We start from the raw sequence: 16,865 nt of genomic DNA on the forward strand, positions 1-16,865 counted from the left end.
ATATTCATCTCCCGGTGCAATTCACAGCTGAAACTCTGTGATGTTGTGTGCTTAAGCTAACAGAGATTATTGCACGGTGCTTCTGAAGTGAAGAAACACTTGTTAGGGCCCTAAGGATCTGAGAAAATACTCAAACGAGAATTTGCTAATACTCCTAGGAACCGGTTTGTGTGTTGCTCTCTGCTTACGTGTATAGAGGTAAGGACCTCTAAGCTTGTGTGCGCTCTTCATTTGCTGGCAGGTTTCGTGATGTGTGCACGGCAGAGAAGAGCGAAGAGCTGCAGCGGTTCGGACTAAAGGGTTAATTCCCTACCTTGAGGCACTTGGGCAGTGCTGTGTGGGATCATTTGTGTGCTGGGAGCTGGCTGACCGTTTCCATTTTGGTGTAAATCCCTGGAGAGGGAAGGCATTTCAGAGCGGGGTGGGATCTCTTCTCCTGGTAAGAGTGATTGACAGGGGATGAATAAATAGTTAAAAGAAGCGAAGAACAAATAGTTACAAGAAGTGAAACCTCAGCCTCCTAGTAAGTCCAGGCACACCCTGGCTGCTGCTTATATATTCTAATGCAAGCCTTCAGCCTGATGCTCCAGTTTGAGTGCCAACAAAACCATTCCTAAAAAGCCAAGCCCCACAGCCTGACCACAACTGCTCCTGCTGATAGAGGTCTCTTCTACGGTGATGTGCATACATGCAGGGGATTGCAATTCCTTGCAAGTAGGAGGGGTGGATAAATAGATAAGCAAAAGGTGGTGGAGGCTTCTGGAGTGGAAGCCAGGGACCCTGACAGCAGGTTGTTGGCCAATTGGTAAGGTGAAATGGTTCACTGAATTGAATAACACAGTGCATACCATAGTGACTGATGAAATTGATTTGTCCATGGCTGCTGCCTGCTCTGCTCCTCAGGCCCCTTAACCTATGTCCAAAGTTCTTTAGCCATTCTAAAGACATGTGCTGTTAAGGGCAAGAAACAAGTGCAAATGCCTTCACAGCTATAAAATTCTGTGTTCTGAACTGAGATGAAATGGATTAAATGCCCAATTTGCAGGAGGTCTGCACACTCATGCATTGTTCTGTACTCAGTGTACTGCATTTTATTAGTATACTGCATTTGTTATACTATAGTGCATTTATTATGCTATACTGCAGTGCACTGTGCTACACTTAGCCTAGAAACAAGTGCACTGCTGGGAACCAGTGAAGATAATCATCAATAAAATTAGTTAATTCAATCTAATTAAACAAATAGTACATTTTGGAATTCTGTGATTAATTTATTGGAGGAGAAAAAAAAGTCCAAGACACTTAAGGGGTTTTGCTGTTGCTGTTCCTCTTGTTTCTCTAACTCCAAGTTTTACTTCTCCATTATTTGATCCAGAAGCTTGTTGGGGAAATGAGAGCTGAATGCCAGTTAAGAAGGCTGATTGCTGCTGGTAAATGGAGTCACTAATTTGAATATACCTGGGGGGGAGGTGGGAAATACTGATGGGTATTAATAACTGACAGCTTTGTTGTGTGTAAAATCAGAGGAACGAAAGGATTGCTGCTTCAGTCTTAGATCAGAGTGCTCACATTTTGCAATGTATTTAGGATGTCATTTCCCTTCCTGTGCTAGGAAAATCAATACTAAACGGCAGTGGGGCTTGTACATGTTATTTCCTTCTGACTCAAGAGAAGCTTTCTATTCTGAGTCTCTTCATGTGTTATTCTGTAGTGTGTGCAGGCAGAACCAGTGTGAGCTTAGTCTTCATATTCCACAGGAAAAAAAATAATGACAGAATCACAGAATTAACCAGATTGGAAAGACCTCTAGGATCACCGAGTCCAACCTGTCAGCTAACCCTTCTAATTAACTAACCCATGGCACTAAGTGCCTCAACCAGGCACTTTTAAACATCTTGTGCTCCTACTGCTTCAAGTTAAATAGATTAAGCTACAGGAGCACACTGAAATAGCTCCCAACATCAGACTCCAGTTTGCTGGTCACTTGAAAATGGAACCACTTCACCTAGAGTATGCTGCTGCAAATGCCATGCAAGTGCAGAGTTCAGTGTCATAAGTTTGGCTTCTCGCTTCTTGTTAGTTTTTAGGGAAGATGGCAACAATTTAATTACTGTGCTTTCTGCAAGGATAATGAAGTCCTGTTCATCATTTAACTTCTCTAAATTATAGGTCAGTCTTGTCAGACATGACAGCATGCCACGGGCAATTGATGCTGTGTTTTCATTTGCCTGCTGAAATGAAGGCACAGTTAGTACCTCGCTCACACCGATGAAGGGGGAGATGCTGAGGGATCCTCTCTTGGAGTGGATTTGCAAATCGTTTTGCAATCTCTTTGGAAAAAAAATCACACAGGTTTTATTAGTAAGATTCCTCAGAAAGGTTTTTAATGGATTAAACTGATTTGGGTTTGGATGAACAAATAGTGAGCACTAAATAAAAGCTGAAAATCTGCCTTTTAACTTTCCAGGAATCTGAAAATAAGGTCCCCCCCTATTTTATGCACTATTTTATACATAGTTAGTTATAGTTGCAGTCTCTCTTAATCCTTCACCAGGATTAAGCCTCCATGAGGCTTAAGTCTTTATGCAGTGGTGTTTGGGTTGTTGGGGTGGGGTTTTTTTATTAGTTGGTGATGGTTAAGGGAAAACAAATAATTGATTACAAGTTTTATCATCACAGATTGCCATAAATGAAAATGTCTCTGCGTTTTGTAAAACAAAAGAAACAGAAACCGTAGAAAAATAGGCTAAAGAGAAAACTCGGTAGAGAACGTGACCCCCACGGGGTCACCATGCCACAGACGTGCTTTGTATTGCGACAGAAGAATGCAGTCCAGGGACCTGCATTCCTGCCACGCGTTACAAAGCAGGAAGGATTGTAAGGAATTGCGGGAGGATCCTTCAGGACTCCCCAGGCGGACAAGAGGGATTTGAGCCATCTTTGAGAACCTTCAGGACAGCCAGCTGCTCCTGTTGGACATGGCACCTCGGGTCACAACCACTTGCATGTGGCTCGGGGGTTTCAAGAGAAAATAAGCCCTGCTCTGGTTTGTGGCTCTTGCAGGGCTCGAGTAGTTTGCTTTTGAAGCTAAGCCGTAAATGCATTCATTGCAAACCCTCTGCAGCAGCAGCAGCACTGTCAATCTGGCCCAGATCTTCCATGGCTGGAGGCGAGGTGGCAGACCCTGAGTAGGGGCTTGGCACCATGTCCCACGCCTGGAATTCCCTGGCCGCGGCAGCAGCGTGCCCGTTGGGGCATGGCTACACCGAGGCTGAATGGTTTCTGCCCTCTGCAGCCTTTCTCCATGGCGCTGACTGGGGGAGCAAAGCCGCCCCAGGGTGAGGAGGCTGCATCCGCTGCCCGGCTGGGCTCCGGCTGCTCGCTGTGCGCCGTTTGCTGCGGCAGGCGCGGTTCGCCCGGCCTGGCAGCCGCGGGCACGGCGGGGCTGAGCCGTTCGCTGCTCTCAGCGAGCCGTTACTGCTCTGTAAGCCCCGGGCACACGGCGGGGCTGAGCCGTTCGCTGCTCTCACCGAGCCGTTACCCCCGGGCACACGGCGGGGCTGAGCCGTTCGCTGCTCTCAGCGAGCCGTTACCCCCAGGCACACGGCGGGGCTGAGCCGCTCGCTGCTCTCACCGAGCCGTTACCCCCGGGCACACGGCGGCTGTGGCGGCGGCGCCGTGCCTGGAGATCTGCTGCCCCCTAGCGACGACGGCGCCTGCCCTGCAGGCGAGCCGGCAGCGACGGGAGCCAGTGCCAAGCACAGGGTGGCACTGGGCATCGCTGCGACAAACAGCCTACGAGAGTTGAGGCTCTATGAGGAGAGGCTGAGGGATCTGGGGCTGTTTAGTCTGGAGAAGAGAAGTCTGAGAGAGGATCTGAGGGCTGAGGGTCAGGAGTGAGGGACAGGCTCTGCTCACTGCTCCCTTGGATAGGACAAGGAGCAGTGGATGGAAGCTGCAGTACAGGAGCTAACGCCTCCACACAAGGGGGAATTTCTTTCCTGTAAGGGTTGCAGATCACTGGCACAGGCTGCCCAGAGAGGTTGTGGAGTCTCCTTCTCTGGAGCCTTTCTTTAGAGGTCATTTCCAACCACTAACAGTCTGTGATTCTGGCTGTTTCAGCAGCAGACATTGATCCTGACCACCCCGAGCTCACCCCAGTAGAAAATCTGCTTGTTTGCCTCTACATCTCGTAACTGCCTGTTTGCATTTCGTAACTGCCTGCTTGCATTTTATAGCTGCCTGTCCCTCTCTTTGTTTCAGATGCTACAACTGTGGTGGCCTCGACCACCACGCTAAAGAATGTAGTCTACCTCCGCAGCCAAAGAAGTGCCATTACTGTCAGAGCATCATGCACATGGTGGCTAACTGCCCCCTTAAAGCAGGCTCGCAGCAGCCCACCAGTTCTCAGGGAAGACACGAAGCTGAGCCCCAGCCTTCCACTTCTGCTTTCCTGAGAGAAGGAGGAGGGATGCACGGCTACTCCTCTCCATCCTACTCTCAGGAGGGCAGGGCAGAGATCTCGGAGCGCTCGGGCAGGTCGCCGCAGGAAGCTTCGGCGAGTAAGTTGTCAGCGTCGCCCGAAGAACCCAGCAGGAAGGGGCCTTCTGTTCAGAAAAGGAAAAAAACTTAAAGCATTTCTCATCACTTTCCTTTTTATCCTCTCGGGATGTCTACCTCATGCAAGTACAGGGGAAAACGATTTCATTCTCAGTAGCTGACCTGGAAATTTTAACTACTGTGGAGGAACTGTGAATTGTGTTTCTTTTCCTAGACAAATCACTCCGAGCGAAGTCCGTTTGAGCAGGGTGCATCACGTTTGACCTTCTCTGGGTGTGTGTGTGAGCGTGCACGTGTGTGTGTGTATGTGTACACATCTCCCCCCCGACCCCCACCAGCCCACTCTCCAGCTCCCACCAGACGTTACTGTGAAGCAATAGGCACAGCATCCACAAAGCTTTCTGAACCCCCTCCCTACAACCTGTGTCTGAATGCGTTCAAAAATAACGAGGACAAACAAGGAAAACCCCAAGAAACCTCCCTCAGAAACACAGCTCAACCTGGCAAATCACACACAGAACTGAGATCAAGACTGTTACTTCTCTTGGGAACCAAAGGATACTTTCAGATTTTAAAGCTGCCATATGGTACTAAAGATACTAAGACATCCCCACCACCACCACCACCACCAATTTGAGTTCTTTCCTTTCTCATCTCCACAAAATAACCCAGTCCCCCCTCCCCCTGACTGTGCAGAGCAGTGTGCTGACTCAACACAGCTCTGGTTGCCACCGTCCTGTGTTGGGGAGGAGTTGAAAGCTCCAGAGAAGACAATGAATGTGTAGTTGTGTGCTGGTTTCTCAAGATGTGTTGTTGAATTAATGTGTTCTTAACTGTGATTTAGGTGACTGTTGTGTAGGGGAGAATGTGTAACTGGTCGCAGAGCCTTTTGAGTGGTGTCAGGATACCATCCTGCTTAACCCTTTGCATTCTATGGACATGTAGGGGACTTTAGTGGCAGTATAGCAGCAGCAGCAGCAGCAGCAGCAGCAGCAACTTCTCTTGGTCCCAAGCATTGCCCCTCAGTGTGAAGGGACTCTCCTCCCTTTGTTTTCTGTTGAAACCTCATGGAGAGAACTCCCTAAGGATTTGTGTTGTTGTCTGGTTTGGTTTTAAAGAAAACGAACTGTGTAGTTCATGGGATGCTGGGATAAATGGTTTGTGAAGAAGAGAGGCAGATGGGTAGTTGGGGCTGCTCAGCCAGCCTCTCTTGCTGATGATGTGCAGGGGCCTGCTGCAGACAAGCCTGAGTGAGGGCACCTGTGAATTTGCCAGAAGCCCTAAGCATCATCTGCTGCCCGTGAGCTGGAGGCTGTAGCTGCCCAGCCTGGTCCAGAGTGTGCTGAGACCACACACTAAAGAGAAGAGAGAGTGGTGGCCTCAGAGTGAGACTCCCTGGGCTGCAGCCCTTGCTCGGGGTTAATGGAGCTGGAGCCTATCAAAACTTCCAGTCGGTTTCCATTTGTAGCTCCTGAGTTACCAAGTCACACGTAAGGGAACGCGCTCTGACACATCCCACGGCGGGGGTAAGTTAATTAGAGAGACCTGGGTGATCCCTACCATGGGCAATAAACACAGCCTGCTGGAGCCTCAAGGAGTCGGGCAGCTTTAAGCTTGGCTAATCAAACTGAAGCAACAGCCCCGCATGAAAGGCTCCAGCCCTGCATGAAAGGCTCCAGCCAGCCACAGCCACTCGCAGCTCACATTTCCAACAGGTAGGGCTCCTTCCGTGGCCACTTGAGCCTTCTGCTGTTGCTGCTGCTGCTGCTGCTTCAGTCAACAGGTAGCAATCAAACACCTCAGCGAAGAAGATGACTTTGTGTGAATTCCTTGCCATCATTTGCTTGAATCTGGATGGTTTATACTGAAGTTCTCAACATGCTAATGCAAAGCTTACTTTTGACGATATTGAATGTGATGTATCTATAGAGAGAAGAACTTCCTTGCCTTATGTGAGGAGAGTAAAGCTTATTTAAATTATGTAGACAAATCAAAGTGGCATTGCTCAGATCTTCTGGCCGGCGGGAAGAGCCAGCTTCAAACAAGCAGAGATGCAAAACTTAGGTCACTTTGAGAATTTAAACCAAAGCTCCTTCTAGAAGTAGGCCACCGTGGAGTTGACAACTGGGCAGTCCCTGTTTTGTATGTAAGAAGTTCAGAGCTGAGATCAGGAGAAGGTGTTTAAGGCCAGGCTGGCTGAGGCTGTGGCCAGCCTGATCTAGAGTAGGGTGTCCCTGCCCGTGGCAGGGGGGTTGGAAGTGACTGCTCCTTGTGGTGCCTTCCAACCCTGACTGATTCTGTGATTCTAAATCCTCTCCACCTGCAGGTTTTTGGGAGTGGTGCTGTTTGAAACCCCCTGCGTGCACCCGAGTCAGACTGAACTGCTAAGAGCACACACCAAACCCTGTCTTATCGTGGAAAGCTTAAGGGTTTATTTTTGTATATGAGAATGTTATCACTATTACATTAGCATACTCAGGATAAAGAACTTTGCTCAGGGAATATACCATGTAATGTTGGGTTGGTGTTAGTGTTTTTCCTTTACAGACTAGTCTGCAGACCTGCTTACTCAGAACAAACCAAATAGTCTTAGACCTTTTTTATCTCTATATAAGTATTATGTACTGATATCAGTAACTACCTCTGAGTTGACACAGACCTACACTTCTGATAATCAGATCTCAGCATTTTTTGGGTAGTATTTGCAGTCCCTGTGAACTGCTGAAGTGGCGATTTCCGTACTGGTTGCTGATGTGAGTCTTTACATTCACAGGGTCTGGGGGTTTCAGAGATGCTGAGCACCCACAGCTGCTGCCAGCTTCCAGGCAGAGTTGGTGGTGCTTGGCTTTTCTGAGAGGGGAGGGGATGGGGGTGGGGGGAAGAAGAAAAAAAAAAAAAGAAAGAAAAAAAGGAAAAAAAAAAAGAAAAAGAAAAAAAAAAGAGAAAAAAAAACCTAAAAAAATCAAGCCCACTTTGTTTACATAGGTGACAATAAAATGATGACTCTGTTTACAGCAAAAGGCTACCTCATACTTACTGCATAACTCCACCTCTGTGCTGCTCCAAGCCTGAGAGGTGGCTGCTGGTCTATGGTACCTACTTTGGATCTGTCCTAAAGCTGTCAGTGCTAGCTCACCACTGCAGACCTTATGGCAAAGACTTGTTGAAGGTCGAAGCATCCACTTGAAATTGGGAGACGTTTCCAAACATTCCTTTGACAGTTACTGTCTTTGTTATTGTGGGTTCTTTTTTTTCTGTCTAGAGGGTTATGGGCACTGTTCATGAAAGTAAACACATCTCAGAAGAGACAAACCCACGCCTGAGTTACAGGTACAGCAGCACAAGCTGCAGCAGGGAACTACTTAGCACTGGGCTGCAGCAGAAAAAAAGCAAGAATAGTCTATCTGGTTATGCTGCTTCAATAGGCTGCTCCAAATCAGCAAAGACCCCTTGAAAGGAGGAGGCACAGACTGAGTTTGGGATTCTTCCTTTGTGTCTGAGGACAAAATGAATGTTCTGCAGCACTGGCTCAGCCTAGAGATCTTGTCCCTATTCACCAGCCTGGCCTTGCCACAGTGCTTCACAATAAAACTCGTTTGAGGAGAGAGAGTTCAACTATCTGCTCAGAGAGAGCTCTTTTCCTCCTAACAATAGTGGAGAGGAGGTTAAGGCTGAACAAGGAGCTCTCTCCCTCCTGTTCCCCCACGCCAAAAGGCTCCATTTGATTTAATTGTCAGGGACACGGTGAAGTATTTTCTATTCTCCCTCAAAGAGAGGTCACAGGAGGTTTCTCCTCACCACTCAGAGGGTGCCCAGAGAGGTTGTGGAGTCTCCTTTTCTGGAGGCTTTCAAACCCCACCTGGATGTGTTCCTTTGTAACCTGCCCTGGGTGATGCTGCTCTGGCAGGGGAGGTTGGACTGGATGATCTCTGGAGGTCCCTTCCAACTCCCTAACATTGTGAGGTTCTGTGATTTAATTGATGTGCAACAAAAGTGAGGCCACGGCCAAGACTTGGAGGAAGAGCCAAACCCCTTTCTGCTGCAGCTGATGGTCAATCTGGCATTGTGATACCATGAGCAACAAGTTCCCCTTTCAGCCAGCTTTCAGGGAGTGCCAAACACCATGCTTGCATCCTACCTCCTCCTCCTCCCTTTGCAGGCCACCTTTCCCAGTCCAGCATTACTCTGCACCAGTGTAATCCTGGAGTTCCTGCTTAGTCATAACTTAGTTCTGTTGAATAGAGCCCCATTAAAAAAAGAAAGTGTTTATAGATCTTTGTGAGAAGAATTATAAAAGACCATGGGAAAGCTCCTCGAGTCTTTAATTTAATTAATTTATCTGTAAGAAATGTTTATCCTTAAAAAAAAAATAATAAGAATATATATGTATCCCCCTGTGCTAGCTATAAAAGTTGATTGGGAAGAGATGGACATGTGCAGGTGCACTGGTTTTGATTTTGTCTAGAAGTCTTACTGAGGTTTGAGTATCCTTTTAGAAGCAAGCAGGCATCAGCCTGCTTTTGCTTAGCCTCTTCTGTGAGACCCCCCCCCCTCCTCCTTTGGTTGTGTGACCCCTGTCCCAACTGCTGACTGGTAACAAGAGGTTGATCTAGCAACACTTTTCTTTTGCTGGACACCAGAGCTGTGGCAGCAGCTTTGGTGGTGGATGTTGGTTTGCTTTTTAAATCAGAATGTTGAAGAGTACCACTGTCATGGACCCAAACTTCAGAGCAACCAGAGTGCTTTTTCTTTTTGACTACCTCTTGCATTAACTTAAGGCAACAAACTGGCTGGCAGACATCACCAGACTGGCTTAAACTAGTATGTGTTGCTTGTGGTAATAATAACCATACTAGAGACCAAAGTGAACACTGATTTCTGGATGTCTTTAATACTGTGTCTTATCTAGTATTTTTAAATTATCTTCTGTAGGGTAGGTTTGACCTCCTGGTCCATTGGGTTGTGTTTTGCTGGTGTTTTGTTTTGTTTTGTTTTTGACTCAGTACATTGTTTACAAGGTGAAAGAAAAAGAAGAACAATAAACAGATAAATAAATAAACCACTTGAATGTTATGCTATAAGAAGAAGAAGGCAGTGGAAAGTTGGGAAGGTCATTTCACCTGTTTACTGTCTTGAGGGACTAAAGCACTGATTGCCTTTCTACATATCGTGTGTTTGATATTCTCATTTCAAGCCTAATGTCTTCTTCTCTTGGTTTCTTTTGTTTTTGATTTTGGTTTGGTTTTTGGTTTGTTGTTTTATTATTTTTTCTCCCTGTCAGTCATGGATATTGTGAGGTTCAAAAGAATTACTTGATTACAAATAAAACATATAACGTTGGCATTTACAGCAAGCCTTTGAGTTTTGTCTTTACTTGGATGTCCTCTCCTGTGAGGACAGGCTGAGAGAGTTGGGGTTGTTCAGTTTGGAGAAGAGAAGGCTCCCAGGAGACTGGGGGTGCTGGTAGAGAGTGGCAGAACATGAGCCAGCAGTGTGCCCAGGTGGCCAAGAGAGCCAGTGGCATCCTGGGCTGGCTCAGGAGCAGTGTGGCCAGCAGGACAAGGGAGGTTCTTCTGCCTCTGTGCTCAGCACTGCTCAGACCACAGCTTGAGTGCTGTGTCCAGTTCTGGGCTCCTCAATTCAAGAGATGTTGCGATACTGAACGTGTCCACATGAGGGCGACAAAGCTGTGAGGGTCCTGGAGCACAGCCCTGTGAGGAGAGGCTGAGGGAGCTGGGGGGGTGCAGCCTGCAGCAGAGGAGGCTCTTTAGGAAATTTAGGCTGTCAGGTAGTGATAGAACTAGGAGGGAGGCGGGGGTGGGGGTGTGGTGTGGAAATGGATCCAAGCTACAGGAGGGGAGATTTGGGTTAGACATTAGGAAAAAGTTCTTCACCATGAGGGAGGTGAGATCCTGGAACAGTTTGCCCAGGGAGGTGGTGGAAGCCTCCTCCCTGGAGGTCTTTAAGGCCAGGCTAGATGTGGCTCTGAGCAACCTGATCCAGTGTGAGGTGTCCCTGCTCAGGGCAGGAGCTGTATGATCCTTGAGGTCCCTTTCAACCCTGACAATTGTGTGATTAAAGCCTCATCCAGGCACTGGGCAGACCTTTCACATACTTCTACATTCACTTAGTTTGAGGGAGATTACCTTCAGAAAAGAGAATTTTAGTTACAGCAGCAGTTGATGGGGAGAGGAAGAAAGACCCTGCTGCATGTGTATGCTGTACTAGGAGTGCTGCAGAAACTGCAGCCCAGAGGCTACTCAGCTCTCAAACCACAAGATGCTCTTTTGGGTCTTGCTCTCAGTGAGAACACATTGGCCATTAAAGTTATCAGGCAGTTGGGTTATTGTCTGGCATAAAAAGCTTTTGGTATCAGAGCCCCTTCCTGTTGTTATTACTTCTTCCACAGTCTGTAGGCTTGTACATACCACAGTATCACAGTATCACAGTATCACAGTATCACCAAGGTTGGAAGGGACCTCATAGATCATCCAGTCCAACTCTTTACCACAGAGCTCAAGGCCAGACCATGGCACCAAGTGCCACATCCAATCCTGCCTTGAACAGCTCCAGGGACGGCGACTCCACCACCTCCCCGGGCAGCCCATTCCAGTGTCCAATGACTCTCTCAGGGAAGAACTTTCTCCTCGCCTCCAGCCTGAATTTCCCCTGGCGTAGCTTGAGGCTGTGTGCTGATTTAAAATGAGCTGAGGAGTTGTTCCTTTCTCAGAAGCAAAGTCCTATCACCTACCATTACCTGGAGGTTCCGTCTCTGGATGACCTCGGGCATGCTGGTAGCAGTGGGCAGTGGCAGCTGCTCATGGCATGGTAAAACAGTGGAGAGCTTCTAGATGCTGCCTCTCTTTCAATGCAGAGCTCTGCACAGGGACAATTAAACAGCAGAATTAACAACCTCTACTAGATACAAGGCAGAAAAGGCTTTCTGTTTGTATAAACACTTACCTGCAGGAAGGGGATGCCAGCTCCACAGCCACCACCTGCTCCAGTCAGAAAATCACATCTTTGGCACTCTCCCGTGCAGCTGCACAGGACAGCCTGTGGCAGAGGATGGAGTTGATTCTGTGGATGCCCTCCTGTTTAGCAGCACCTTAATGAAAGGTTCTTTCAGCAAAGTGCTGTGCTGCTGCCAGTGGCAGCTGCTGCCTACAATGCTGTTGAGCAATGGAATGGGCTGCCCGGAGAGGTGGTGGAGTTGCCCTCCCTGGAGGCGTTTAGGAGGAGGCTGGATGAGGCACTTAGTGCCATGGGTTAATGTGAAGGGTTAGGTGGTAGGTTGGACTCGATGATCCTAGAGGTCTTTTCCAGCCTGGTTGATTCTGTGGTGCTGTGACCTCCAGGACAAGCACTCCTCCCCAGAGCAGGTTGCCCTGCACCCGCCGTGCCCACCGCATGATTGCAAAGCAGTTGCCAGCCAGCCCCAGGCACGTTTTGGTGCTGCTGCTGCTCAGTTGACATGCAGCCTGGTCGATCTGTGCTTCCTGCTGGGTCAATACTTAGCCCCAGGCATTGCTGCACATCACTTAGCCCAGATACTCAAAGCTGGAACAGCCAAACAGTTCACAACTCAACAGAGCTGAGCTGGTGTCCTTACTCCTATGTTACCAGCCAGGAGAGGGTGAAGTGAGCAGAGAGAGCAACGAGTACTGGCCTTAGACACCTAACCAGCTGCAGATGCTCACCACCCACTTCTTTCCACAAGCAGTTCAAAACTGGGGGCCAGGAACTATCAATCATTCCCCTGGTCTGACCTGAAGCATGACACAGGCCATTAAATTCAGGGCAGTTACTATGGGGTTGGGTTTTAGCTCTCAGTTTTAACTGGAGCCTTGTGTGCTTGGCTGCTTGAAGCATATTTTCCAGTTGGGAGTGAGAGAGAGAGATGCTTTGCTCTGTGACAGCTTGTTTTAATCACCTGCTGCTAACAAGCAGTGCTTCTGTGATTCATTTCCACTAGCTCTGGCCTCCACTTCCAGCTCTTTGTCTTTGCTCACCAGAGTAAAAAGTCCCTTCATGCCCAAGCAACAAAATGCAAACCTCTATTTTAGTTTCTTCTTTACACTTACAGACAAAACCAAACATCAATATCTATATCTATCTACATATTTTTTTTTCATGAGGAGCTGCCTCACAGAATGGTTTGGGTTGGAGGGGAGCTCAAAGCTCAGCCAGCTCCAACCCCCTGCCACAGACAGGGACACCTCCCACTAGAACAGATCACTCGAGGCCTCATCCAACCTGGCCTTGAGCACCTCCAGAGAGGTTGTGCTCCACAACCTCCCTGGGCAGCCTGTGCCAGGGTCTCACCACCCTCAACCTGTGCCAGTGTCTCACCACCCTCAGTGCAAAGAGCCCTTTCCTAGCATCCACTTGCAATCTCCCCTCTGCCACTTCAAACCCATTCTTCCTCCTTCTCTCGTTCCCAGACCTTGTCCATAGTCCCTCCCCAGCCTTCATGTAGCCCCCTTCAGGTCCTGCAAGGCCACTCCAAGGTCTCCTCTAAGCCTTCTCTTCTCCAGGCTGCAGAGCCCCAACTCTCTCAGCCTGTCCTCACAGCAGAGCTTCTGCAGCCCTCTCAGCATCTTGGTGGCCTCCTCTGGACTGGCTCCAACACTTCCATGTCCTTCTTTTGCTGGAGGCTCCAGAACTGCACCCAGGACTGCAGATGCGGTCTGAGGAGAGCAGAGCCAAGGGGCAGAATCCCCTCTCTTGCCCTGCTGGCCAGGCAGGATTTTGCCTCATTCTGGCTTCCTACAGATTTCTGTGGCAGGAGGTGGCACTGCCACAGCCCTGGGCTGCAGTGTTCTAGAAAGTGTGCTTTGGTTTGCTTTCCCTTTTAGAAGTGTGCTGAATTGGCATGCCCTAGGTGCTCCTAGGGAGGGTGAGGAGGGTGGGAGGGAGGGAGGAAGGAGGGAAGGAAGGGAAGAGGAGGGAGGGAGGGAAGGAGGGAAGGAAGGAAGGGAGGAAGGAAGGGAGGAAGGAAGGGAGGAAGGGAGGGAGGAAGGAAGGAAGGAAGGAAGGAAGGAAGGAAGGAAGGAAGGAAGGAAGGAAGGAAGGAAGGAAGGAAGGAAGGAAGGAAGGAAGGAAGGAAGGAAGGAAGGAAGGAAGGAAGGAAGGAAGGAAGGAAGGAAGGAAGGAAGGAAAACAACCAAAACACCCAAACAAATCCTCTCCCCAAACCACCAAATGCAAACAAAGCAAGCAGAAGTTCAGCTGGCACATCCAAAACCTCTGGGGCAGTCAGGCATCTGGGGAGGAGAGGCTGGCTGCAGCTCACTGCAGTGACTTCAGCTGAGGCAAGTTTGGAAGCTGCCCATGGAAGAAAGCAGAAATGCTCTGTCTCCCCCTCAGCAGCAGAGCGAGGGTGGGGGCTCAAAGCACAGCAGGTTCCTTTCCATCCAGCCTCTGCTGCTTTCATCTCTCCCTGACCTACCCTGACAGCTGTGACAAAAAGTCACAGTCAAGCCTGCTGAACCGTAACTTCTGGGGAGTTTGAAGCCTGAGAGTTCCTGAAAAGCAGCTGTCTGGCCCAAAGCTGCGTGCAGAGGAGCAGAGGCTTGGCTCAGAGCCCCTCTGCTTGGCAGCCACAGCTTGGGGTGGGGGGGAAGGGGGCAGCAGCAAGTGCCCACCCCAGAGCCCTGGGACCTTTCTGTGAAGCAAAACCTAAAGGGAATTAAAGGAAAAGAAGTGGAGGAACAGGCAGATGGGTCCTGCTCCAAAAGAAACAAAGAAAGGAGGTGAAGTTTCCTAGCACAAACAAAGCTGTGGGCTGAGCAAACTCACTGTCCACAGGCACACACTGGGCACTGTGTGGGATCCACACGGGGAACAAAAGGTCCCTTCCAACCCAACCCATTCTGTGAGTCTATGACTGAACCAAGCACCAATCTCCTCCCCACCCGACACAAACCCTACACAACCTAGGAGCCAGCTGGCAGGATAAGAACTACCCTGTGCAGTGGAACACTGCCTGGTGAAGTTCTAGGCTGTGTTTGTGCTCCTTTACTTTCTCAACCATTCATAATTGATCATTCAGGTGCTGATTAAATTCATTTTGAAAGGAAAAAAATAGGAACAGAATTGACTTTTTGCAGACCTTGGTTTGGTCAGAAGGGTTAGACAACCTTACCCCTTCCAGCAACAGGCTCTGCTCTCCTTCCAGCTGTTGCAATAATGCTCCACTTCCAGAGCAAGGACTGCACTGAGGTTGCTTTTCCCAACAAGTGATGGCCCTGAACTGGCTGCTTCAAGCTACATCCTTGTTGCCTTGAAGTCATGAGCTGAGCATCCTCATTCTCAGCCAACATCAGAGTGCTGTTTGCCATGCCAGCGTGTTTGCAAGTGACTTAACAACAGGCAGATGCCAAAGAGAGCACAAGCAGAGAACATCCCTACCCCTGAGGCATTCCACCCTGGTTTCCTAAGACCTCTGGACAGGACTTAGCCTGTAGGAACTTGGCTGTGAGCAGAAATGGCTTTGTAGGCTAAACAATTGTTTTGGCTGCTGAATTTGGCAGGAGGAGGCTGAGATTCTCCTCACTACCAGCTTGGCTGTGCCATTTGCTATCCCCTTAGCATTCCCCAGCATTGCAGTGCTTGACAAAAGAACACAGATAGCTAAATAGGCAACAAACAGGCAGAAAAATGTGAAGGTTTTTGTCACACATTAAGAAAACTGCATGGAGGAAGCTGCAAGTGATGTTGGAAGCATCAAGTGCACTCTTGCCAGGCAAGAAGAGGCTGAGTGGAAACCTTGTTGCTCTCAACAGCTACCTGAAAGGAGGTTGCAGCGAGGTGGGGATTGGTCTCTTCTCACCAGTGCAAGGTGACAGGAGAGGAAACAGCCTCAAATTGCCCCAGGAGAGGTTTAGGTTAGAGATGAGGAAAAATATCTTTGCTGCAAGAGTGGACAGAGATTGGAACAGGCTACCCAGGGAGGTGGTGGAGTCCCCACCCCTGGAGCTGCTGAAAAGACCTGTGGACATGGCACCTGGGGACACGGTTTAATGGCTGTGGTGGTCTGAGGTTGACAGCTGGACTGGGTGTTCTGAGGGGTCTCCTCCAACCAAAACCATTCTATGAAACATTTTCTGTTGCTATTGAAGCCTCACAGTGCTGAGCAAGGACAGGACACAGGCACTCAGGGGTGAAAATATTTTCCCTGCTGGGCCCAGCTCTGTGGATTCAGAGCAGTCCCACACCTGAGCTGGCACTGTGCTGACCTACCTCTGAGGCACAGGCAAGTGTGTTTTCCTACAAGAGGTGGGCACAGGACAACCTCATGACATTCAACAAGGCCAAGTGTAAGGTCCTGCACCTGGGTCAGTGCAATCCAAACATAAATCCAGGCCGGGTGGGGAAAGGCTGAGAGCAGCATCCCCCCGCAGCATCCCCCCGCAGCATCCCCCTGCACTGCCGCCCGGCACCACTTAAGTGTCCCTCTAAGCCTTTGCAAGGAGTCAAAGGAGGAAAGATTTGGGTCACTGTGAGCTTTTGTCAGAAAGGCTCCCTAAATTAGCGCCTCTCTCCGAGATAAAGGGAAAAAGTCAGCCCATCTTTATCCCCCCCATTCACCGGCCCTAATTACTCCATCTCATCCCTGTCTGCTATTCACTGGCTCCCAGCGAGGCCCCGGCAGCCAGGTCACAGGTCAGCAGGGAGGACAGACCTCTGCTTCCCGCAAAAGGATTGAAATGTCTGAAGTGGAGCTTCAGCAGCTCCCAGAAAGTGCCCAAACTTTCTGCAAGAGGTTCCAGCAGGCACAGGGCGAGAGCAGGGCTCTGGCACTCACTGCTCCTGCATAGCATCCTCCGGCCGCTGCTTGGTTCGTTCCACCTCGGGACAGTCAGGGGAGCCCAGAGGCCCTCAGCGTGCACTGCTTTGCTCCTCAGCCTGCACTGCTTTGCTCCTCAGCCTGCACTGCTTTGCTCCTCAGCCTGCACTGCTTTGCTCCTCAGCATCGCACAGCAAGGTACCTGCCTCGGCAGCTTTAAGACCGACCCATTTCAGACCTACCCCCCCTGCCTCCTCTCTGTCTTTAACTGCTTTTAGCATCACAGAAATGTTTTGGCTGGGAAAGACCTTTAAGATCGTTGAATCCAATCACTTTCTAATTGCACTGAGTCCGGTGCTAAACCTTGTCCCTCAGAACTGCATCTCTGTCTCTTTGAAACACCTCCAAGGGTAGAGATTCAACCCTAGGCAGAGGACTTCAGGGCTTGAGAACCCTTTCAGGGATGAAGTTTCTTCTCACCTTCAACCTAAACCTCCCCCCCCAGAAGACACAG

At 49.3% G+C, this 16,865-nt stretch overlaps 1 protein-coding gene across 1 annotated transcript in view; it reads left to right on the forward strand.

Moving 5' to 3' along the window:
- The window catches only part of LIN28B (lin-28 homolog B), a 69,678-nt gene extending 63,694 nt beyond the window's left edge, over window positions 1-5,984 (forward strand). Inside the window, exon 4 of the mRNA XM_064170089.1 lies at window positions 4,264-5,984. Coding sequence (XP_064026159.1) covers window positions 4,264-4,633 — 370 coding nt within the window. The 3' untranslated portion in view covers window positions 4,634-5,984. The remainder of the gene's footprint in view (window positions 1-4,263) is intronic.
- Window positions 5,985-16,865: the final 10,881 nt, after the last annotated feature.

This window comes from Pogoniulus pusillus, chromosome 33 (assembly GCF_015220805.1).
Source record: "Pogoniulus pusillus isolate bPogPus1 chromosome 33, bPogPus1.pri, whole genome shotgun sequence".
Classification (NCBI taxonomy): domain Eukaryota; kingdom Metazoa; phylum Chordata; class Aves; order Piciformes; family Lybiidae; genus Pogoniulus; species Pogoniulus pusillus.